General features: G+C 46.2%; 1 protein-coding gene across 1 annotated transcript in view; it reads right to left on the minus strand.

Moving 5' to 3' along the window:
* khdrbs2 (KH domain containing, RNA binding, signal transduction associated 2) overlaps positions 1–26,068 on the minus strand; it is a 718,527-nt gene that overhangs the window by 535,160 nt on the left and 157,299 nt on the right. The window contains exon 2 of the mRNA XM_041187172.1: positions 14,422–14,546. Within this exon, the coding sequence (XP_041043106.1) occupies positions 14,422–14,546 (125 nt within the window). The remainder of the gene's footprint in view (positions 1–14,421; positions 14,547–26,068) is intronic.

Here is a 26,068-nt window from a genome sequence, read left to right on the forward strand (position 1 = left end):
CTCAGTCAACTTCATATCCATGTTGCCACTGAGACTTTTATTCCATGGGGCTCAACTTTGCCGACAAGTCTATTATGTGGCATGTTGTCAAACGCCTTTTGGAAGTCCATGTATACCACATTGACTGCAGTACCCTCATCACCCCTCTCTGTTACCTCATAAAAATTGCAATCAAATTAGCGAAATACAATTTGCCTCTCACGCTGGCTTTTCTTAATCAATCCTCACTTGTCCAAGTGGCTGTCAATTTTGTCCCAAATTATTGTGTCTAAATGTTTTCCTACCGTCAATGTTAAACTGGCTGTCCTGTATTTGCTGGGTCTATCCATACACTCTTTTTTGAACGAGGGTTTAAGTTTTACAATTCTCCAGTTCTCTTGGCACCATCCTTGTATCTGAGGGTGATTAAAAGATTATGCAAGCATCTCATCCGGTCCTGGTAACTTATCAATTTTAAGCCAAGCCAGCCTTTTTTAATCAATTTTTAGTCCATCCAGTACCTTAACAGCCTCCTCTTTCACCATGAGTTTGGTAGCAGCATCTCCCTTGGTAAAGGTAAATGCAAAGTACCCATTTAGTATTTTTAAGGAGTGTCTTAGAGAAGGAGAGAGGGAGAGGTGGAAAGGCAGCGAGGCAGAGATTTTAGGGGAAGGAATTCCAGAACTTTGGGCCTTGGCAGCTGAAGACATGGCCATCGATGGAGTGAAGGAAGTGGGGAACAAACCTGGGTGTAGCACATCAGGAACAGCAATTTGCTAGATATCTCTGAGCATCAAAACATTTTCATGGTCTAATCATTATCACCTCCTGTGCCTAAAATATTTCCCTTTATAACTCTAAATCTTCTCTGCTTATCTTTGCAATTTAGTGGTAAGAGGATCATGTGCTAATTAGAACAACAAGAACTTATATTTATATATTGCTTTATCATAATAAAATGTCCCACGGCACTTCACAAGAACATCAAGAAACAAAATATGACACAGAGCCACACGATGGAAAGCTTAGTCAAGGAGGTAGTTTTTAAGGAGTGTCTTAAAAGAGGATAGTGAGGAACTGAGGCAGAGAAGTGAGAGGTGGCGGCCGGGGTGGGGGGGGGGTGGTAGTGGGGCGGGGGTTGGAGGGGGTGGGGTGGGTTCCAGGACTTAGGGCCCAGACAACCATCAATGGCAGACGAATTAAAATCAGGGATGCACGAGAGGCCAGAATTAAATGAGTGCAGAGAGCTCAGGGGACCTGAATGCGTCAGCAAGTGACCCAAAAGCACAATTGGTTAAAGCCAGTAAAATAAGGCCTGCACCTCTTAAAGGGAATAAAAACAGAAAGTGCTGGAATAACTCAGCAGATCTGGCAGCATCTGTGGAGAGAGAAACAGAGTTAACTTTTCAAGTTGAATATGACTCTTCTTCATAATTGACATTCCCCACCCACCCCTGACCTTTTGCTCACTTTAGACCTGTTCATTGAGGACGGTTTGCATGACATCAGCCATTTTAATTTCTCTGCTCCCCTCACTCACTCTAATCTGTCTTCCTCTGAGCTTGCTGTACTCCTTTCGCTCAGGTCCAACCCCAACATTGTTAACAAACCTGCTGATGAGGGGGTTGCTGTTTTTGTCTGGCGTACCAGCCCCTACATTGCAGAAGCTGAGCGCCAGCTCCCAGACACTTCTCCCTAACCCCCACTGGACCATGACCCCACCATGGAACATCAAGCCATTGTTTCCAGGTCTGTCAATGACCTCATTTTGTCTGGAGAAACTCCCAGCAGAACTTCCCACCTCACAGTTCCCCAACCCTGTACAGCCCACCTCTACCTCCTTCCCAAAATCCACAAACAGGACTCTCCTGGTAGACCCATCATTTCAGCCTGTTCTTGCCCCATTGATTTTATTTCTTCCTATCCTGATTCTATTTTGTCCTCCCCTTGTCCAGTCTCTTCCCACCTATATCCGTGGCTCTTCTGACACCCTGCATCATTCCAAACGTTTTCAGTTCTCTTTTAAATACTCTCTGCACCTCCATCTCCCACCAGGTCAGTCTGAGGGCTCTCTGTTTCTTCCTTGAAAAAAGGCCCAAACAGTCCCCATCCACTCCCAGCCTCAGCCTCCTCTGCCTGGCTGAACTTGATCTCTCTCTCTCTCTCTCTCTATATATATATAGATATATGTGTGTGTGTATATATGTATATCCAGCACTTTCTATTTGTATTTCAGATTTCTAGAATCCATAGTATTTTATTTTTACTTTCCTCTTAAAGAGAGGTACATTGTAGCTGGGAGGTTTTTGGGCTTTGATACTTTGAGCAATGGCAAAACATGTTGAGAACGAGGATCAAGGTCTTTAGATAATGCATTGGTGTTCTTGGTGGAAGATGTGGAAAGAAGGAAAGATGTTCTATATCTGCAGGGGTGTATGTTCAGGAGGCAATGGGAATAAGTGGTGGGCAGTGGCCAGTGCCATGAATGTTGCTTCAAGAAAATGGATGCAGTACAGAAAGAAGTTTAACAATCTGACAGAAGTGGTTAAGGTGAGCAATTTCATTTTCAAATACCATATCCTGCCAACTGCACCATTAGCTTCAGTCAATGTTCAATTCACCTCACCTCCATCACCCATCTACCAACAATCTCTATCAATTAGTACTCAGCCCTTTAATTCATACGCTTTATCTCACACACTTAGCAAGCTTCACACCCACAGCCCACAGCTTGCATTCACTGGCAGCTATTCAGTCATGACAGCCGCATCGTCCAAATATATTTTAGGACACTCGCTGACACACTTATTTCTTTCTTGCAAGTGCATGACAGCCGGATGCATGAAGGAAACAGTGCAGGCCATCATGGGAAGGAGCCATCACTCAGGCCATGGCCTCTGGTGGGCTGAAGGGATTGATGTTGAGAATATCTGTATAACTAATCCTCCTTCTTCCATTGCACTTGTGCCTCATCTTGCAATCTCTTCTGACTCACAAGCTGCATATGCTCCAAGGACACTTTTCACTTTCTCCTCTCCTGCAACCCCAACAAATCCTTGTTATTTCAGATACCCAGGAATTAAGATTCCCAGTCAGGAAAATGAAGAGGAAAAGGACAGTAAAGATGAAGAGACATCACTCGATCTCACACTCACAGCCACAAGCTCAGATGCTTACACTGAGTGTGTGCTAGCGGTTAGGATAGAGGAGGGACCGGCACATGGGTGAAACAATGAGCACAAGTGAATGGGAGTTAGCAGGCTGGGGGCATCGGAAAGGTTAGTGCAGGATGCTCTGAGCTGCCACCATGTTCTGAGATTGGGTCCTTCTCTCTTGGATTCTAGGTGTGGGACTTGGTTCTTTAACAGACTCTGGACAAACTCTGGTATCTTCTTCACACTTGTTTATTAGTACTATATCTAAACAGGTTACAGAGTAGGCATGTTGCTCCTAGGCAAGATTCCAAACTCTTCCTCGAGCCAACACATGATTGACTAATGTCTGGGTACATTATCATCCACGTTGGCATATCCCATCTGTTAACCCTTTATGCTACACCAGAGAGTTGAGAAGTTGTTTACCTCTCCAAGAGCAGCTTGGAAGAAACTAGGTGCATAAACATTAACAGGCACAATCACCTTGTCAGCCACAGGAAATGCAATCCTTGTCATTACATTGTGACCACAGCAGTTGGCAGATTTCAGTTGCAACCTGTTTGGTCAAGTGAAGTCTCTCATGGATTGTTCCTCACTGTTGTTCAGCTGGGAGAATTGCTCCCCAAATGCCCTAGGTGGATATGATCTCCTGCTGAGACCCCTTCCCCCTCCTCCTCTTCCCTCTTTTAACAGTTTTTCCTGCTCTGTGTGACCTCTAGTCATCTTCCCTGCCATCCTCAATTCACAAGGAAAGGCTGCCTAGACCCCTTACATCTAGAAGCAGCTTGTTCCAGCACAAATCTTTAAATGAAGAGAAAAGTCCTTCAGTGCCAGCAAGATCACACACTGTAAGCTACTGAAACTTTAGGTAAGTGTAGGAAAGCTTCAAATACACATACAGCTCCACCAGCAGCCAGGAGAAATAATCCAGTGACCGACGTGTAAGCACTTCATGATCCCTTTAAACAGCTGGCATTCAAAGGGAAGGGGCCCTTTATGCTACTTAGTCTAAGTTCTGCTGTGTGAGGCTAAGACTGGGCAATGGCTGCGTGTGACATGCAAAAAAATGGCACTGCTGGCATTACATCAATGCGAGCATTACATCAACGCTGGCATTACATCAACGCGAGCATTACATCAACACTGGCATTACATCAACATGAGCATTACATCAACACTGGCATTACATCAACACTCGCAATTGCATCAATGCTGGCATTATATCAATGCGAGCATTACATCAATGCTAGCATTACATAAACACTGGCATTACATCAACGCTAGCATTACATAAACACTGGCATTACATCAATGCTAGCATTACATCAACGCAACATTACATCAACACTGGCATTACAACAATGCTAGCATTACATCAATGCTGGCCTTACATCAACGCTGGCATTACATCAGCGCTAGCATTAAACCAATGCTGGCATTACACACTGATTGAAATCCACTTCTTTAGCAAGACAACATTGTGCACAATTCCCATCAGAAATGTGCCCGGGCATTTCGGACACCATTTTCAAACTCTTGGAGATCTGCAGTGCCTAAAAAAATGCCAGGTGCTGCACAGTCCAATTTCTCCCCCATTATCTAGTTAAATATAACAGGACAGTAAATAATGAGGCTTTGTTCAGAACATTTAGTATTTATTCAAGCAGATGAAAAAATATACGTTTTAAAATTATGTAATAACTATTTATAAAAAGGAGTTTTCGGTCGCACTATAACCATCTATGTATAAAAAATTGACGTTAAAATTTTAGATTATTTATTCCACTGTTTAGTTTTTGTTCCTCCAAGTGGTTCTTTTGGAGCAAGGCCTTTGGCAGAAAGCATTATTGCTGCTTGAATGTTAAGAACAAGCAAACTTTTATTTATAAAGTGCCTTTTGTGACCTCGGGACGTCCCAAAGCAGCTCGTGGTATTTGTGAAATGTAGTAGTTGTGCTAATGGAGGGATATACAAGATTAACAATATCACTTGCTGTTCTGGTGAACCAGGGAATTGTTGACAGATATTTAATATTAGATCGAATGACCTCCATTGAAGACATTGACAGACACTTCCGTGTTGAACAAAATATTAACTGCAGCCTTTACTGTGCTTAGGATTCCCAATGATACAGAAAGCAGGGCTTCAAATCCAAATAATCAGTCATGCCTCGACGTTTGGGACAACTAAGAAAGTTAAGTATTGGCCCTGTCTTTTGGTTTGCTACTCGAAGCAAGGCCATCACTATATCAAGACTCATTGCACAATCCAACTCATTTCTTTCTCAGAACCCACAAGACTACAGAAATGCTGATCCCCTATGAGCTGATTCAATGTTTGGAAGCTCCCAATAGGAAGCAGCGCTTGCAGTGGGTGCTGGTCAGCAAACCACGAACCCACAGACCTCAATTCCAGTCCCGAACAGCAGGTGAATATGATGGGGGAGTTACTCAGTCATCTCCATTCTGACCAGGAGTAGTGGTGTAATTGAATGGAGCCAAATAAAATTAGCAACCATAACAGAATCCTTGCTCCCTTTGAACCCAAGATATGATTGGATATATGTGGTTATCTGGGACAGCAGCCCCACGTGGACAATTAATCCTTCATTGATAGTAAATAACACATAGGATCTCTCCTATGTCTTGTATCATTTCCAGAAGATGGTTAACGTGAGTCACAACAGACACTTTTCTAACAAGCTCAAACATCTTTACCCATCGGTAGAGTTATACGTAGGGCGGATTCTCATCCCAGAAATTGGCAATATTGGCGGGGAATGCGGCATTTAACTCACCAATGGCAATGGCGGCCTTTTCTGTTGTATCGTGTGGCACTTTGCTCAGAAAAAGCAGAGACATGGGTTTCATATCGGTCTGCTAGTGGGACAGCCTCTGATTCACCCGCCTCCCTATAACCTCAGGCCTTCAGTTATCTGGGCGGCATAGTTAAAGGGCACCCCCCCACAGAGAGCTAGCACTCTCTAAGGGATTAGAAGCTGCTGCAAGGTCATGGCTGCCAAAGGGAGGAAACATGCTGCGTCCAAATTAAATGAGGCCTCCTTCGGGCACCGACTGAATGCAGGGGAGGCCTGCTGCAAAGCCCTCTACCCCAGCTTTGGGCGAAGACCAGCAAGCACAGTCACCAATCCAACCTAGGAGGCAGTGGTCAGTGCCAACACCTTGCAAAAGAGGACAGCCACCCCGTACTGAAAGAGGATGAATGATCTCCTCTGTTCTGCCAGGGTAAGTCACTCTTTTCATCACTCTCAACTCACACTCATAAACCCATCACACATCCACAGGAATCTCATTCACTGCCAGTTCAAAAGCATCACCATTTATTCTGGCACACACACCATCTGCCCTGTGGATATTGTCCTTATCCCGTCCATGGCACCACTCATCACCCACACATGCCAGGCATCCTTCTCATCTGGCCTGCTAGGCATCCTGCTTACAATTTTCTCCATCTCTATACATGCAGAGCAAGCCGGCACACAACAACAGGGAGATGTCACAGACTGGTGGAGGAATGCCCGACATCAAGGTCCTCACAGACTTTGAAAACAGAGCCATCCAGCTAGCCGGTGAGGATGTGGACCGGTCCTGTGCTGACGCTGAGGTGGGTGGTGCTCAACCAAGTAAGGATCCATCAGTGCAATATCCATCAGACAATCAGGCTGAGAGTCACTTACCCTGTTCCGCAGTCCACTGCCATGCACTAATTATCTCTCCTTGCATTTGCAGGCACATCTGGGAAACAGCTGAGGGGGTCCTCAAGCCAGATCCTTGACTCAAGCCCTGAAGACACATCGGAAGAGAAATCTTACAACATCCTAACTGAAGACCTGTCACAGCGCTCATCCACACTCTCCAACAGCGCAGAGACACACAACTCAGTGGGATTTAGCTTTAGAGTAGCTTTGGGGTCACAATCTGATCCACAGCAGGTGGAGACAGGGACTTCCCAGGTTTCCAGCACTCAGAGGATTGCTTGGGGCCAGAAATTTCCTGAGTCCAAGTCGGATGAGGAGCCACTGGACTCTGTCATAACTCAGTTGCTGGATCTGCAAAGGCAAGCTCGGGAACATCAGGAAGAGATGTCTGCTGCACCCCTCAGATCGCAAGGCACAATGGAGGAGTCTGTCTGCCTTCAGTCTGACGTGACAGCACTGGCATGCCAATGCACCGAGGTGAACACTGGTAGGATGGTGGCCACCATAGTGACATTGTTCCAGGACATTGGTCCTGTACTGCTGCAGGAGCTGCACTCCATCACTGAGGCACTTGCAGGCAACGTGAGAGGGGGAAGGGTGCCTTGAGCTCACTCCAGCTGCCCCTTCCTCTCAAGTAGTTAGTCAGGGGCCCTCAGGAACTCATAGGGAGGAGGATCAGCAGATGCACACCCCGGGACCATCCATCCAGGTGACTCCGGGAGTGTCTGGCCCATCCAAATCCCCTCTTCCTATGACCCCATCAGTTCCAGCTCCACAGGCCAAGGAGGGTGCCACTGCCACACAGCAGGACCCCAAAAGCAGGCCAGGGCCCTCCAAGTTTCAGCCCTCCAGAGGACGCCTGCTAAGGTCATCACAGGTAGGGCGTAGCAGTCAGCAGGCTGCCTCCACCTCCACTGTGGACGTCTGGGGAGAGCCAAGGCCCAGCGGCAGGGTTAGGAAGGTAAGAAGATGTTGTTGCACAACCTGGGCATGAGTGCTAATCACTTGTACATAATGTTGACCATTGTAAATAAACCCCCAAGAATGTCTCCTTGTCTTTGGCTCCTTATTATGTTGAGCAGTGTTTGTTGCACTCAGATGTGAAACCTTGCATCCTGCACAAAACTAAGGCCAGTGTCTCAGTCCAGGGCCTCTCCCCTGTGCAGAGTTTAACTGTTTGAACACAGTGATTGTCCGCCTTCATAGTCACTCTCCAGTTCAGTGATGTCTGCACCTCCATGTGGCTTGTGTTTGCTGCAAGAATCTCGTACTCAAGCGTCACTGGGTTCCATGATATTCTTTGTGTGCTCTCAGCACTTTAGAGATGGGGCTGCCCACCCCCCCACATCTCAACACCATTCCTGACAGGTGAAGATGTGGTGCTGAAGGGAACAGGTGTTGAAGCCTGCCTAAGGATAAAGTGCTTTTAAAGATCATTTGCTCGCTGTGTCTCAGCAGCTTCTTAATGATATGAGCCTCTTCACAGAGAGTACGTGCTGCCCTCAGCCAGACAGATGTCAGACGTTCCCAGATGCAATGTGAAGCTCTCAGGACTGTCCTCACTGCAACTTGTCATCATCTTCCTGGAACCTTGTGGAATAAGGGCATTGCAAGTACGCCTGCCTTGTCTGGCCAGTACAATGGCCTCATCACCTGGACTCCCACCTTCCTCATCACCCTCATCCCCTCTGACTTCCTCCTCATCGGAGGAGGTGTGCAGCTCTTGCATCTCCTCATCATCCAGGTCCTCCCCTCATTGCATCGCCAGGTTGTGTAGCATGCAGCAAGCCACTATGCTATGCGACACCTTCTAGGGAGTGTACTGCAGTGCTGCAGCAGATCTGTCCAGGCACCGGAACCTCATTATCAGGATGCCAGGGGTGTGCTCCACCAAACTCCGGGTTGTAGCATGAGCCTCATTGTAGCTTCTCTCACCAGAATCTGAGGCTACTTCATGCGTGTCATCAGCCACGTGCATTGTGGGCAGCTCTTGTCCCTGAGGTGCCAAACCTTCAACCTATGTGGTCCCTGGAAGATGTCAGGGATCGGAGACCTGCTGAGGAAGTGTGAGGCGTTGACTCTTCCGGGTATCTTGCACAAACCTTCATGATCCATTTGTTATGGTCGCAAACCAGCTGAACACTGAGAGAATGGAAGCCTTTGTGGTTCACACACTGGACCGCTTGTTGTCATGGAGATTTAAGAGGCACGTGAGTGCAGAGAATGGCACCCTGCAGCTGTGGGAATCCAGAAATCTGAACAAATCCCAGCGCTGTTGCTTCCTGGCTCACCTGATCCCTGTTGAAGTTGATAAAGGCGTGTGCCTTTGCAAAAAAGGGTGTCCATGATCTCCTAGATACATTTGCAGGTGGAGGGTTGTGAAATCCCACAAAGGGCCCCAGTGGAGCCCTGGAAGGAGCCACTGTCGTAGAAATAGAGAGCGGTGGTAATTTTAACTGCCAATGGCAGTGGGTGCCCTGTCCCTGTGGTGCCAAATCCTGCAGAAGGTGGCATTTGTGCATGACCAGTTCCTTGACCTGTGCAGGCATCCGTGACACTGATTCTTGCTCATTTGCAGTTAGTACATGCACCATCTATAGACCCTGGGTCTAGCGATGTGCCTACGAAAGACGGCTCTATGGGGTTCACCCTCCGCATGTGGAGGGGGCCATGCTGCCCCTTGGTCTTCAGGGTTCTGCTCCTCCCTTTAGCGAGCCAGGTGCCTCCATCCCATTCTTCTCCCTCTTCTCTCCTGCCCATAAACAATCAAGCAGACAGTGAGATCACCAGACTCCATGTCCCTGATTGTCTCTTCACTGTGGTGTCAGAGAGAGAGACACAAGGGTTAGCAATTGTCTCCTAAAGACCACTCTTGGTCAAGTCATCGGTTGTGGCTGACTCTCAAGGCCCCTTAACACATGCCGAAGATTCCAGACCACCACATGGATGCCCAGTGTTTAGTGCGCATGATAGCTCACCATGTTCACACCCAGCACCGCCCCACACCACATGACTGAGTGAGGGCAGCTTCGGACACTCGACTGCATCCTGCACTCTCATCTCAGGCGCAGGCATTTTCCTAATCTACAGTTCAAGGCTTCGTGGTTTGCTTGTACCTTGAGGGTGATTTTTCAATGTCAACTGAAACCTCATGCAAGGGACTAGGAGCGCACCCTCCGTCAGTGTTCAATGGCTCCCTTTCCCAAGAGGATCCTCAGGCTTGTCCAGTCAATAATGGTTCAGCAGCACCACAGCGCTCATTCGAGTTTGAAGTGTGCACGCAAAGGGTTAACATTAGTGAGCCATCATTGGCACTGTGAGGAATTAGAGCTGCTTGAGCGGATACAATTGCTTGACTAACCTGACTTCAAGCACGTCAGGTTAGCTCAAGCTAAATGCCCTCAGCTAGAGTTGAGTGCTCACCTTTAACAGGTTTTGCCATTAGCCTGGTCGTTTTCTTCCCTCCGCCCTCTCCCCCGCATGTGTTTGTGTTCAAACTTCAGTCAGTGCTGCCATGAACCCCCCCAGCCCCCGCGGGCACTATTGCCCTTGCCCTGAGGTTCCCTTCTCCCCCTTCTCCCTTTGCACCATCGCCCTTGCCCCGCATTTGCCTTCTCCTCCTTACCTCCTTGTAGCCTCACCCTTGCCCAGCACCACAAGCCAGCTACAAGAAGCCGCTGCAGAGACATATCTGTTCCCCCCACCCAAATCCACGGAGCCACTGGGATCATAACTAGTGCTGCGCAAGTCTGTGTGCGCTCATCTCCAAGTGCCCCTCAAAGTTGAGGTTGTCGGGTTCACGCCTTTTAAAGGCAGCTGTAAATCACATCTTCATGAAATCATGCCAACGTGGGATTTAAATTTGACATGGCGGGATGATTTCGGTGTGTGGCCACAATAATTAGATGCTAATTTATTTCAATTAAGTTACTGACATTCGATGATGGGAAATGTGGTCCGCCATTGATGGGAGGAGGGGACAATTGCGTCCTGGATTTACATTGTTGGGAAACACAACCAGGGCCTTGTCACATGATCCTCCGATCTCACCGCAAACAGGAGCGGAAAATACCAGCCATTGAATCAAATGATAATAATTAGATATTAACATCAATCCAAAGACACTGGAGTCAATTCACAAAACCAGTCAGATCTTGTCTTGTGAGAACCTACTTGCAGATGGTTGGATAGAATAAATGTTTTTTAAAAAGTAATACTCAAATTCTTTAATGAATCTTTACAAGATGTGCATAGATGTACATGCCATGAGTCATGTTTTATCTCTTGACCACTAAAACAAAACCAAATTAACCAAAAGCATAGCATTGCTCTCTGACCTAAAAACTTTCTCAGCTGATTGTTCTGATCAGATTTACAGTGCAAAACAATCATGCAAATAGTGATGAGCTAACAACAGATATCAAAGAGCAATCAGGAAATATATTTGTAGGACATTGACATAACAACATTGCAACTAAAATGCTAGCACATTAAGATTCTTTGTCCCTTCCACTGTAAGTGTCTTGTCAAGACAATATGTTGACTTTTAATGAATGGATCAGGTCCATTTTAAGTATGATTTTGAAAAACATAAAAGATGCAGTTAAATAATGAAATCATGGGTAAAATAACAAAATATTTTGTCAGTCAGTCAATCATTATGTAGTTCCTTACCACACACTCTTGAGAATTTGGGTTAGAGGAACAAGTTGTCTGAAAAGAGCAGATAACAACAAAAGGCAGGTTGGATAGGCTGATTCACAGCTTGCAATTGGAAGGGCACTAACAATAGTGCCAAAAAAACACTGGGGGAGGGTCCATGTCTGGGTTACCATCATCAAAAGATGTTGACACTGCTTGCTAAAGCTGTGTGTAATTCTAGGGTATGAAATGGATAAGGCCAATCAAGCCATAGTACCTCACTTTGTCCACCCAGAGGTAGTGAACAACCTGCTTTGTCTAATGCTGGTGCAGAAACCTCGTTTGGCTGTCATATCATCTGCAACCCAATCTATGATGAAATGTTTGTGTTAATTGAAGCTGTCTCTGAGTGCTCACTGACTGGAGGAGAAGCATCAGGTTGTGCCAGCCTCTAATGGGGATCCAACGTCAGCATTCCAGATGCTCTTGGCATGTTCTTTGTGATTATAGAATGCAGGCTAAGCACTCCTGGGAGTTGTGCGTCAAAGACAACTGAGGTGTTTTTTAAATCTCTTACTCAGGATTTTTGGCAACAAGATGTGCATTGTCAAACCCTTGGACGGACTTCAGTTGGAGCAAAACTTCAAAGCAATTATGACTGGCCTCAACACCTTTCTCAGTGTGGCCATTTTAATGAACCCATGAATACATTTGCATTTATATAGTGACTTCCAATGCAGTAAAAACATCCCAAGCTGTTTCATAAGAGTGTTATCAGACAACATTTGACATGGAGCCACATAAGGGGGTATCAGTCAAAAAGTTAGCCCTTAAAGGATGGAGAAAGAGGTGAAGAGGTTTGGGGTGTGGGGGTGGCAGGAGTTGGGGGTAGAATTCCAGTGCTTAGGGTCTAAGCAGGTTAAGGCCTTGCCACCAATCCTGGAGCAACAACAATGGGGGCATTGTCAAGAGGCCAGAATTGGAAGATCGCAGAGATTGCTGGGAAAAGGAACCATTGTAGGTCAGTGACAACAGAGACAACAGATGGTACATTAAAGGATTTGTTTGAACTAATGCAGAGAGAAAATGTCAGCATGGGGCTGGCTGATCACGATAGGTGGCCAACTAAACTAGTGGCGGAAGGAACTGGGTTTGTTTGAAAATAATCAATGACAAGAAAGAAATTAAAGTGAAGAATGGCTGAAAGAAAATGCATGACAGATTAGTATGGGAATGACAAATGGCAGAGGTAAGGAAGAGCTACCAACACCAGAAGTAAATTAAGTCAAGTACTCAAAGCAATATGCCAAAAACGCATCTCTAATTGTCCTTGAGAAGGTGGCAGTGAGCTGCTTCCTTGAACTGATGCAGTATGGTACATATTATATACATACTATTAAAACATGCTTTTAATTTACTTCAAGAATTACTTTACTCAAGAATGTCTAGAATGTGGAACGCACTGTCATAGGAAGCAGTGGAGGTGAATAAGTAGACATAGTTAAGGGGAAGCTAGATGAGCACAAGAAAGAGAAAAGAATAGGATGGCATACTGATAGGGTGTGGGAGAATGTTCATATGGAGCATAAACACTGGCAGAAGTTGAGCTGAATGGCCTGTTTCTGTGCTGAAAATTCTATGTAATTCTATATAAGCATTCCCCGATCTCTATCAATGTACCTTCTTGGTTAGTGACCAGGAGATGCATGAGAATACTTTTTTCAGTCAAGTGAGCTTTTGGCTCAGTGGCAGCATTCCTGTCTCTTGGTCAGAAGGTGCGTGGGTCAAACCCTGCTCCAGGTAAGCAAAGACTAGAGCTCCAACTGGGATTTCTGGATTGACATCCAGCAGGACACTCTGGTCTGGTGGCTGGGGTGTGGATGACCCTTCTTCTCACTGTACTGGAGTGGGGGAGCTCATAAAACTATAAGAGCAAACCTATGAGCCGGTGTTATTATGGTGATAGGAGGGGTGTTCATGTCATGGACTGATAATCAGCCTGCAATATTTCACAATATTCTGCAAGACAAGATATCGAAGGTACAAAAACACCAAGACTTCTTTGGTTGTTTCATGATATGCTTGAGAGATTTCTTTCCCCATTGCATGCTTGTGGTTTATGTTGCCATGTCGTACTTTCTAACCACTGCTTCAATGCATTGGGCAAAAATTCAATCTTGTCAGCATTGGTGATGCTTCCCATTAGGGACCATGACCTTTCCATTTGCTTTCTAAGAACAGCTTTAACCATAGGCCAGCGTGGCAGTGCTACCTATTCTTCAGTAATGAAAATCTTCAAAGTTATGAAAACATTTGATAGGATAGATATGGAGAAGATGTTTCCACTTGTGGGGGAGACCAAAACAAGGGGCCATAAATATAACAGAGCCACTAATAAATCAAAGAAGGAAACAGTGGGAAATGTCTTTATCCACAGTGGTGAGACTGTGGAACTTACTCCCATAAGTTGTGGTTGATGCGAAAAGCAGAAATACATTTTTTAAAAGGTGAGATAAGCACATGAGGCAGACAGAAATTAAACAGAAGTCAAAGCACAGAAACAGCCCATTCAGCCCAACTCCACATGAGCCTCCTCTCATACTCCTTCATCTAACACCATCAGCATATACTTTCATTCCTTTCTCCCTCATGTACTTATCTAGCTTCCTCTTAAAGACATCTATGGTATCCACCTCAACCACTCCATATGGTACCAAAGAACAGAAGGTCACAGTGACAGGGTTAAATGAGGGTGGGCAGCAGCTCATGTGGAGCATAAACACCAATGCTGACTAGTTGGGCCGAATGGCCTGTTTCTGTGCTGTCCATGCGATGCTATTCTATTTAATTCCATGAACGTGTTTATTATCTGATTACATCACAGGCAGAGTATTTGATATGCAAACAGATCAATCACACTTCTTGTACCTTTGGATACTGTTTAACCGGAATCAGCACTCTTTCAGCTAGTTTAATGTTTTTGTTGCTGATAACATCAAGGTATTGCTTTTCTTCCTCCTTTTTTGTGCTGTTGTTCTGGAATTGTTCAATTTCTGTAAAGAGATCAAAATATATCAAATTTAATGAAGCAATTGGTGAGGTAGTTAAAATATCGATTCAATAAACAACTTGATGTTTCTTTTGAAGCCAGACCAATTCCACTTATTTTTGCGGTACAAAAATTCACAACTGTATTTTCTTTTTATTTTCCTTTAACTTTTATGGTGTGTGGATCGAGGGCTGAGGAGTTGAGTTTATTTTCCATCAAAATGTCATGGCACAGTACTCCCAATACTATTCCACCTTGGTACATATACTGGAGGGTGTATTCTCCATTGCTGGGGTGCCTGCACATCTGGGACCTGGGCAATCATAGAATGATACCTCACAGAAGGAGGCCTTTCAACCCATCATACCTGTGTGGGCTCTTTCAAAAAGCTATCCAATTAGTCCCACAACACCCCCTTCTCATTTCCCATAGTCCTGCAAACTCTTCCCAGTCAAAAACATTGCCAATTCCATTGGGCACAGTCCAGTCCAGGTGTAGCTTATCCCAATGGTATAACTCACTCCTGTCCCAGTACTGAATGCTAGTATCCAATGAAATGGACACCCTCTTTCCCACATCACTTCTTTGGCTCCATGTTGACTTTCCTCCTCCATTTGTCCCTGGGTCAACCTGCACAGTTAACAATCCCAAGATTATTACTCCTGAGTTAATGCAGAAAGCCTTTGTGTTGAGAAGGTCGGAGAAAATCCTCCCCAGGACTCCTTTACAGGATTCTGCTATGAAAACTACCACATAAATAAAGTTCCCTCATGGTGTGATCTGAGCAGTAATCTGCAAGAATTTCCATCCTTCTGCGCCTGAATCATACTGTTGGAAATGACCCTACCCCGTGATCGCAAAACCTGCCCTCCCTTTGCCTCCCACTCTCAACTCCACCACCAGCCCCCTGCCCCTGCCGCCCACCCCCACCCATACTCCCCACCTCCCCCATCATTCTGGTCAGCGCCACTGAAGTATGTGCCCCATCTGGTGAAAAAAAATCATGTCCGGTGTCAAATAAGGAGCTCAGGGGCATTTTTAAAATTCTTTCACAGAGTACAGATGTCACTGGTAAGGCCTTATTGTGCATGTCTAATTGTTCTTGAACTGAGTGGCCTGTTAGGCCATTTCAGAGTCAACTGCATTCTGGAGTCACATATAGGGCCAGACCAGGTAAGGGTGGCAGATTTTCTTCCCTAAAGGACATTGGTTTAGTGAATCGGGGGGGTTTTTATGACAATTGGTGAAAGTTTCAATAGTTACCACCATTGAGATTAGTGTTCAATTCCAGATTTTATTAATTGAATTTAAATTCTGCCAGTGGCAGGATTTGAACTCGTATCCCTACAGGCATGCATTACTAGTCCAGTGACATTACCATGACACTACCATCTCCCCTTCATCAAAATTTGTTATATTTTTCTCTCCTCAACTGAAAGAAGTCCAGTGTTGAAGCAGGGCTCCCAGACTTTCAATTCTGTTTGTTTTTCATATTGATGGTCCCTAATCTCGACAGTGATGACAGTTGACACTTATGCACACAGCTGACTTTGTGCAACAGCGTTTGGAATATGTAGACATGATTGAGGTTTGAATAGGTCTACTTTGCTGTGACACAGTAGCCTTTATAGTTTGCCAATAGCGAAGGAAAACGGAGCTGAGAAAGGTTTCAATGAAGTGGAATGCCCTGCATAGGAAAAATCTTTGTTCTGCATATAGTTGACTGCAATATAAATATTCATAACATTTAATTGTTTAAAAGCACAAGTTGATGGGTAAAAATTAGAGTAAATCTAATCAAAAAAAAGTTAATTACTATTTTATCATCTGCAAGAGCAGTAACTGGTTTCTATTTTATTCCACTTTAAGTGCGTACGGATTTGATAATGAGAGTGGGTGTAATTATACTGTAATTATTTACACGTTATTAAACGAATAAATTGCAATATTAAACAAAGCAATGCTGATAACCAGAAAGCAATTTATCATTTTCTTTAAAGCTGACCTCTCGGAGTCAGAGGTGCCTCATTTTTATCAAAGAACGTAAACAACTCACATGAATAAACAGAGAAACAAAAATGGAAATCAATATCACGACTTCTCAAGTCAAGGGTAAAATTTACACGTAATAATTAAGTCTTTGATCTGGAACATAATTATTCACTGTAATTTGTGTCACAAATGGATGACATGGTATTTGAAATAATTATATCGCAAGTGGGCTCACTAAGTACCACTGGTAGATGGCTGGTTATTTTAAGTTGCCTGAGGTTTACTGGGTAAGTTTGGTTGCGTGTTTTCATGCGTTGCTACATTTAATCCTGTATGACGGCAATCTGCTCCTTTTCAGGCGTGTGAATAATTGGCGATGAAGATGAAATGCTTTGAAGGCTTTATGCAGAAATATCAACAGTCTGCTCCATTTAACTGATATGCTCAGCTTGAGAAATTGCACCTCATTTTTTTGATGAGACGCTTTGCAAACTTCCAGACTCAAAATCAAGCTCAAAACTTAATATCATAATCACGTCTGCCACTTTTTCAGACAGCAGTTACTGGTAATGATTCTGCTGTTGCCATTTACACCTTCCCTGGACACATCATTCCGTCAATACCTGCCCCAGTGCTATCTCCTTTTGTCTTCTGTTACAGACAGGGGGAGAGATGAAAGGGATGGTTCCCACACTTTTCACCACTTGACTGACTAAAAGTCAGGTGTGTTTTAAAAGAAAGAAGTGTTTTTTTTTACCTCGCCCAAGTGCTTTAACTGCCAACAGAAAAGTGACATTTTAAAGAAGAAAGATATATGTTTATTATTCAACACCCGAATATATTTTCAATCACGCCCACTTGCGCGCATGTGCATGCCATGCATACACACACACACATGCGCGCACACACACACGCACACACACACACGCACAGACACACACACACACGCATGCGTGCACACACACACAATGAAGAAAAAATTGTGATTACAAAAGATAGCATGCACTTAGGTCTTAAGAGTTCGGATGTTTGTGCTTTTTCCGAGATGAAGTCTTGAAACTTTGCAGGCCTGAGATTCCTTTTTGGTCCTCTGAAGAATAGAGTCTGGAGGTTTAAGAAAACAAAGCTGCTGTGGTTTATGGCTTTCAACATCAGGATCCTCTTGCTGCACTCCAGTTGAGGTGCAGTCAAACCTTTTCAGTGAAAACCCGGTTTGGTTCCTCAAATACAGAGATAAAGACCAACCTAATGTCTTGATCTATGGCTGTTCAAAGGCAGGGTCTTGTTCCTTTTCACTGGTCAGATCTTTCTCTCTTGCTGCTCCAAAAAACATGTTCTATTAAATGACTTTATCTGAAACCTTGTTTCTCCATGTAACCAGAACATTTCCGTCCATTGTCCTCCCATGGTTTCTGGTGACTAGGCCATTGTCAAATAATTAAGTCCAAGTCTTATCCATTCACATATCATCATAATAGAATAGGGGTTTTTCACACCCATTATCTGGAATTCCACTCCGAAGCCAAAAAGTCTGCAAGCAGTGTTGTGAAAGATTCTTTAATTATTTGGAAAAGGGCAGGCATTAACCACAGGAAATTCTGTTGCATTTTAATGACTACTGAAAGATATATCTGGGAAGCTTGCCTGAATTTTCATATCTCGTCCAGGCATGGAGGTTACCCCAGGGGCCTTGCGTAGTTCCATGTATATTGACAGGAAAGAAAAGGTCACCTGACCTCTCAACTCCATTTTGCTTTAAAGTGCCCATTTCAAGTTTATACTCCAATAGCCTATATTGTGTGAGCATACCATTTGTACCATCATACCTTTTGCTATCTAATTTCTCCTCCCTTCCACCCTATCGGAGACTTTCCCTTTGTTCCTTCCCTGCCTCTGTACTTGCTTAAACCAGTTCCGATGAAAGGCCATTGACCTGATATGTTACCTCTCTCTACAGAAGCTGACTGACCCGGGGTATTTCCAGAATTTTCTGTTTTTATCTTCAACTGAAATATATGGTTCATCATTCATTTGTAAATTGGTAATTTTAACAGGTCACCTAGCACAAACAGTACAAGCTGTTCTCCTGGTGAAGGAGCAATCTGCAAGAATTGAAAATCTCAACCTCATAATTTTTGTAACCAAGTAAATTGAAACAGGGTCCACCGTGCACTGCAGTAATGAAACTATGATTCTTTTCTGTAAACTTCTGCACCTGTGATGCAGTTCTGAAGAGGATGAAGCATCACCCAGCACACATTGTTCACCTACATACAGAAAGGATGAATCCTGCTTGGGCTTTGAAAAGCATCTTTCTTTCATGCTGTTAAGGTCTCTGATATACATTCATGTGAGTGCTTTGCTCAACCTAACTCTGAAAGCATGGACCGCAAAATTCATCAATTCGGCCAGCGAAAGCTCCGTCATGGTCTGAATTTTCATATCATGTGTTTTTGATCTCACAACCTTGGCAGTGTTAAAAGGTCATTTTCCCACCGGAAGCCTATTTCAGGTTGTCAAGAATTGCCAGGGCACCAGGATAAGGGTTCAGTAAGGGTACAGGGCAGATTTGATTTATGAACAATGGCTCACTTCAGATGAGTTGCACATAGCACTGCAAAAGATCCCATAAGGAAGTCCGGTAGCCCCATGTTCCCTGGCTGGGATTGTTCAGCCCAGTCGAGGTGGGACCCACTGCAGGAGACTTAGCAGCCCAGCCAAAAGTCCAATGGCTTTCAGTGGGGCAGGGGTGGAAAATCCTGCCCCTGCCCCCCCACCCACACACAGTGTGGAACCAAGTTCAAATGGAGAATTGGAGGAAGATAGGGTGACAATGCTTTGTCATGGTCTGGGTTCCACTTTCCTGTCTACAGTGCTTATTCTTCCACCTGGTGGCCTAGCTTTATTCCGATCCATCTCCAATGCAGTTGACAACTATGCTCAAGAGCTCCACATTCATTCTTATATTTGGGCTTCTCAACAATAACAGCTTGTGTTTACATAGTGTCTTTCATAAAATGTGCTTCAAACAAATATATTGACATCAAGGGCGTAATCATCCCAGATTTGCACCAAGTGCGGTAGCAATTGGGGAAAAGAATGCTTTTCCCGTTGGCCGCAATGGTGGCTTTTCATACCATATCATCCCAATCCTGCCTCATTAATCATGCATTCCCAGGAAACACACCGCTTTGATGATGGGCGGCCTCCAATTCGCCCACCACAACGTCATCTCGCTGCTTCATCATGCCGGGCACCATATTTAAAGTGCAGCCACGCACACACCTCTTAGTGCTTCCAGCCAGGACTGCTGTGAAGGAGACATAGCCCCGAAAGGCAACAATACTGCAGCTCACCCCCAGTTTAATGGTGCATCTATCGAGCGCCTTTTGGATACAGTGGAGTCCGCTGTGATGTCCTCGGCTCCTGCTCTGGCCGCAGGAGGGGCACCAACATCACTAATCCAGCATGGTCAGCGCCAATGCCCTGCAAAAGAGGACAGCCACCCAGTGCCGTAAGAGGATAAATGATCTCCTCCGTTCCGCCAGAGTAAGTCACTCTTCTCAACACTCACAACTCACAAACCCAGCAGACACCCACAGGGCTCTCACTCACTGCCAGTTCAAGGGACATCACCATTCAGTCTCTCACACGCACCTTCATTAGCCTCATCCCGTCCATCACCACTCATACAGGCCAGGCATACTTATCATCTGGCCTGGCAGGTGTCCAGCTTACACTCTCTCCATCTCTATTCATGCAGGACAAGCTGGCACTGAACAAGAGGGAGAGTTCGCAGACCGGTGATGGAATGCCTGAAATTAAGGCCCTTCCTAACTTTGAAAACAAAGCCATCCAGCTGGCCGGCGAGGACCTGGACTGTTCCTGTGCTGATAGTGAGGTCGGCGCTGCTCTACCAAGTGAGGATCCAGCAGTGCAACATCCATCAGACAACCATGCTGTGAGTGATGTGTCCTCTTTCACAGGCCACTGCCATACACTAATTATCTCTCCTTGCGTTCACAGGCACATCTGAGAAGCAGCCGAGGGGTCCATGACCCAGGGCCTCCAATCGGGCCCTGAAGACACATTGGAAGGAGAATCTGAAGGTACCATCATTGAAGTCCCATCCCAGCGCTTACCCACACCCTCCATCAGCGCAGAGACACACACCTCTCTGGGACCTAGTTTTAAAGTAGCCTCAGGATCACAATCTGGTGAGCACATTGCACTGTCTGATTCATAGCAGGTGGAGGCAGGGACTTCCCAGGTTTCTGGCACTCGGGGAACTGCTGGAGACCAGAAATTTGCTGAGTCCGAGTCAGATGAGAAGCCTCTGGTCTCAGTCATGCCACAGTTGCTGGAGCTGCAAAGCAAGCTCGGGAGCATCAGGAAGGGATGTCTGCTGCATTCCTCAGATTGCAAGGCACGATGGAGGACTATGTCCGCCTTCAGGCTGAGATGATCGCACTGGCATGCCAACGCACCGAGGTCAACATTGGCAGGATGGCGGGTGCTATGGGGACCTTAGTCCAGGATATTGTCCTGCACCGCTGCGCAGGCTCAACTCTATCACTTTTGCCATTGGCCTTCAGCAGTGGCAATGGGAGAAGAGTGCGGGGCATTCAATCTCATTCCAGCTACTCCTTCTCCTCCAGGAGTCAGCCTGGGGACCCATAGGGAGGAGGATCTGCAGATGTACTTTCCAGGGCCATCCATCCAGGTGACTCTGGGATTGTCCAGCCCATCCAAATCCCTTCTTCCTGTGGCCCCAGCAGCTCCAGCTCCACAGGCCAAGGAGGGTGTCACTGCCACACAGCAGGACCCTGAAAGTAGGCCAGGGCCCACCAAGTCTCAGCCTCCCAGAGGACGCCCGCCATAGTCATCACAGACAGGATGTAGCGGTCAGCAGGCTGCCTCCACCTCTGCTGTGGATGTCCGGGGAGCACCAAGGTGTAGCAACAGGGTTAGGAAAGTTGAGATGATGTAGTTGCACAGCCTGGGCACGGGTGTAAATCGTTTGTACATAATGTTCATTATTGTAAATAAACTCCCAAGGATGTCTCCCTGCCTATGGCTCCTTGTTCTGATGAGCAGTGTTCATGTCACTCAGATGTGAAACCTTTCTGCAGAAGCTAAAGGCAGGTGTCTCAGTCCAGGGCCTCTTCCCTGTGCTCTGTACAGCCTTCAGACCAAAGTGATGGTCCAGCCTCACACTCCCTGGAAACATTACTGATGCTTATACCTCGGCAGTGCTGGTCATTGCTGCCAGAATGTCGTGGGCAGGCATCACAGAGTTCTCTCATACTCTCTGTGTGGTCTCAGCACCTTTAAGGTAGGGCTGGCTCCCATCACACCAGCATCTGTGACCAGTGATGCTGTGCTCCTGAAGGGGTCAGGTGCTGAAGGTGGACAAAGCATCAGGTAATTTTAAAGTTTCATGGCTGCATCTCCATGATATGAGCCTGATCATGGAGCGCAAGCGAGCTGCCCTCTGCCAGACAGGAGTCAGACATTCTCAGAGGCTATGTGAAGATTTATTGAGTGTCCTCACTGCATGTCATCATCATCATCCTCCTGCAATTGAGTGACTATTAGGGCCTCCATTGCTTCTCCATGACAGGAGCATTCTCACAGAGGGTATGTGATCCTGACAGGGTCAAAAGTGCTTTTAAAGTTTCATGGCTGTGTCTCAATGATATGACCCTGATCGCAGAGCGCAAGCGAGCTGCTCTTGGCCAGGCTAGAGTCAAAATTTCATAGATGCAATGTGAAGATCTATAGTGTCTCCTCAATGCATGTTGCCATCATCCTCCACAAATCTAAAAGCTATGAGGGCCTCCCACTTGTGTCTGCCTTGCCTGGCCAGTGCGATGATCTCAGTGCTGTGATTGTCACTTTTGAGGACCTCCTCACCCTCATCACCCTCAATGTCCTCCTCATTAGAGGAGACCTCCAGCTCCTCCATCTTTTCCTCAGCCACCTCCTCTCCCCGTTGCAGAGCCAGATTGTAAAGGGTGCAGCAGGCGATGACTATACGTGACACCCTCTGCGGACTGTATTGCAGGGCTCCACCTGGCCAGCCCAGGCACTCGAACCTCATTTTCAGCTCCCTGATGATCTGCTCCACCAAGTTGTGAGCTGCAGCGTGAGCCTTACTGTACTATCGCTCTGCTGCAGTCTGAGGCTGCCTCACAGGTGTCATCAACCAAGGCCTCTGCCAATAACCCCTGTCTCTGAGGAGCCATCCCTGCAGCCTCTGGTGTCCTTGGAAGATGTCAGGGATCTGAGACCGGCTGAGAATGTAGGAGTCGTGCACATTCCCTGAAAACTATGTGCAGATGTGCAGGATGCTTTTATGTGGTCACACACCAGCTGCACATTCAGTGAGTGGAAGCCCTTGCTGGTGTAATCGTTGGCTGCTTGTTGCCACTGAGATCTGAGCACCATGTGAGTCCAGTCGATGGCACTCTACACCTGTGGGAAACCTGAGATCTGGGCAAATCCAAACGCTCTTGCATCCTGGCTTTCCTGGTTCCGGGCGAAATGCACAAAGTTGTGTGTCTATGTGAAGATGGCGTCCATGACCTCATGGACGCATTTGTGGGTGGAGGCTTGCGATATCCCACAGAGGTCACCTGTGGAGCCTTGAAACGAGCCACAGAAATAAAAATAGAGCGCCGCTGTTACTTTCATGTCCACTAGTAGTGGATGCCCTCCATAGTCCCCGTGGAACTAAATCCTGCAGTCGCTGGTAGATGTGAGCAACCAGTTCCCTAGACAAGTGCTGTCTTTGGTGACACTGGTTCTTGGTCATCTGCAGGAATGAAAGGCGGCATCTATAGGCCCTGGGTCTAGCCAGGCACTGAACAGTGACGGCTCGCTGTGGCTCTTCAGCGGCGTGTGCAGGATCCCCAGCTTCCCCTTCTTCCTGAGGCTGCTATGCCTCCATTCAAGCAGCCTGGTGCCTCCATCACTCTCTTCTTCTTCATTTCCACCCTCTGTAAGCCATGAGGCATACAGCTAGGTCACCAGGCTCCATGCTCCTGATACTCCTCCTGCAGGATGAAAGAGAGATGTGTAGGCTACCTAGAGTGCCCTAAGAATCTCTCCTGGTTAAGTCTGAAGGCCCCTTAACACATCCCGGAGAGTGCTGGCCACCACTTGGATGGCCAGAGTTTAGTGTGCTGCATGGATGCCCGAAACTTCACCCACCTCCGCCCCACTCTGCCTGACCGATTGGCAGCAGCTTTGCCCATTGGACTACATGCTGTGCTCTCAGCTCAGGCACAGGCATTCTCCTAACCCATACTGCAAGGCTGCACTGTTAGCTTGAACTATGGGGGAGACTGGTCCAAACCTGACTGATGACATTGCAAGGGGCTGTGAGCACCTCCAGCAGTGACTGCTCCATGGCCAGCTTTAGCAAGGAGATTGTACAATGTGTGCAGGCATCCAACTGTTCTGCAGTCCACTAAAACACTCATTAGTTTGCAGTCTGTGCCCGAGGGTGAAAAGTTCTGGAGTATTTGGTGGCACTTTCATGCCTCTGCATCGCTTGAGTGGGCAGATAAGCTACAGGCCTGACTCCAGCGTGTCAAAATGGCTGCACCTGAACTGTCTCAGTGGCGGAGGAAGGGTCACTTTATACAAGGTTTCCCTCATGGCCACCACTTCCTTCCCTCCAACCCCACAGATGCTTGTGCACCATCATTAACCACTGTGCAGCCTTTGCCCTGCCCCCCCAATTCACCCCTACCGCAGGGCAGCCCTTGCCCCAGCACCGCACTGCCAGCCAGTTGGGAAGAATGGACTTGCCTGTGGCCTCACCTGAATGCACGGCACCTCAACCTTTAAGTCCAACAGACAACCCTCGCGAGCAAAGTTACTGTGCACTCACCTCCGAGTTTGTCTTGAAGTGCGGCCTGCCACATGCGCACCTTATAAATGCTGTTGTGAAACATGTCGGCCCAATTGTCTGGATGATTCAGCGTTGGGGGGATGATTCCAGCGAGCTGTGCTTATAATGATATCCAGATGTATTACAATGAAGTTCACCACACCTGACGGCGGGAAACGCGGCCCGCCATTGACGGCTAGACCGGGTGATTGCAAACTGATTTCACAATGTCGTGAAACTGATTTTTGGCCTTCTCATCATACTGCCCGCTCATGCCACCGAACATGCCCAACGGGCATGGAAAATTCTGCCCCAAGACACATAAGGAAATATTGAGATTGGCGACCAAAAAGTTAGTCAAAGGATTTTCAGGGAACCTCCTGAAGAAGGTGAGAGGGTAAAGAGGCAGAGAGATTTAGGGAGGGAATTCCAGAGCTTACAGACCAGGCAGCTGAAGACTGGCCGTCAACGGTGAAGCAAAAAGAATCAGGAATGCCTAAGAGGCCATCTTCCTTCAAATTGAATTGGATTCTATATCTCACCCTTTTTATGCTTAAATACTTAAGAATCTGGATTAAAGCTTTATTCTCTTAGGAGATCACATATCTGATAGGTGCCAGGCAACTGGGTTAGAATACCCCTTAGCCACCCATAGCTCATGTCTTCTATCAAATTTCTTCCCTTCATGTGTCTAATTCCCTTCTGAAAGATCTTATTGAATCTGCTTCCATCACCACCTTTTCAAGCAATGCATTCCAATCAGAACAACTACCCGTGTTTGATCCCAAATATCATATTACCAGACTGATCAATTTGCCCTGCCAGCTTGTGTACGTGAACTCCAGGTCTCGATTCTCCTGCACCCCCTTTAAATTTCATTCATATTGCCTCTGCTCATTCTTCCTTCCAAAATGCATCACTCCAATCTTCCCAACATTAAACTGTATCTGCCATGTGCCTGTTTACATGCCCCTGAAGCTTGTCACTCTCTTCCTTAAGTTTACTACATTTCCAATTTCCTGTCATCTGGTGGTTTGCTGGTTAGTAGGGCCTATGGTTTCTTTCTACATGATGGAACAGAGTTCACATTAAACACCTGGAAAACATAATATTCAGTATTTATACAGCAATCGTCACTTAACAAAAGGTTACAGACATGGCAAAGTGATTAGGATCAGGGCTAAAATGTATCCTCCACAGAGGAAACCACAATTGCCCTGTGTTCTGGGCAACAGATTACATTGTTATTTAATCCTACAGGTCGTCCTCACCTTGTCTGAGCCTTTGACACAGTTAACCACACCATCCCCATCAAATGTCTTTCCACTGGGTGGGGCTACCTTGTTCCATTCTTATCGATCTAATCATAGCCAGATAATAACTTGCAATGCCTTCGCTTCCTGTTCCGATACCAATACGTCTGGTGACTTCTAAGGATCTGCTCTTGGCCCCTCCCATTTCTCATCTACTTGCTGCCTCTTGGCACCATCATTCGATAGCACAGTGTTATTTTTCACATGTTCGCTGACCACACCCAACACTCCCTCGCCATCACCTCTCTTGAGTCCTCCACTGTTGATAAATTATCAGACTGCTTATCTGACATCCAGTACTGGGTGAGCAGAAATTCCCAC

This window comes from Carcharodon carcharias, chromosome 5 (genome assembly GCF_017639515.1).
Source record: "Carcharodon carcharias isolate sCarCar2 chromosome 5, sCarCar2.pri, whole genome shotgun sequence".
NCBI classification, from domain to species: Eukaryota; Metazoa; Chordata; class Chondrichthyes; order Lamniformes; family Lamnidae; genus Carcharodon; species Carcharodon carcharias.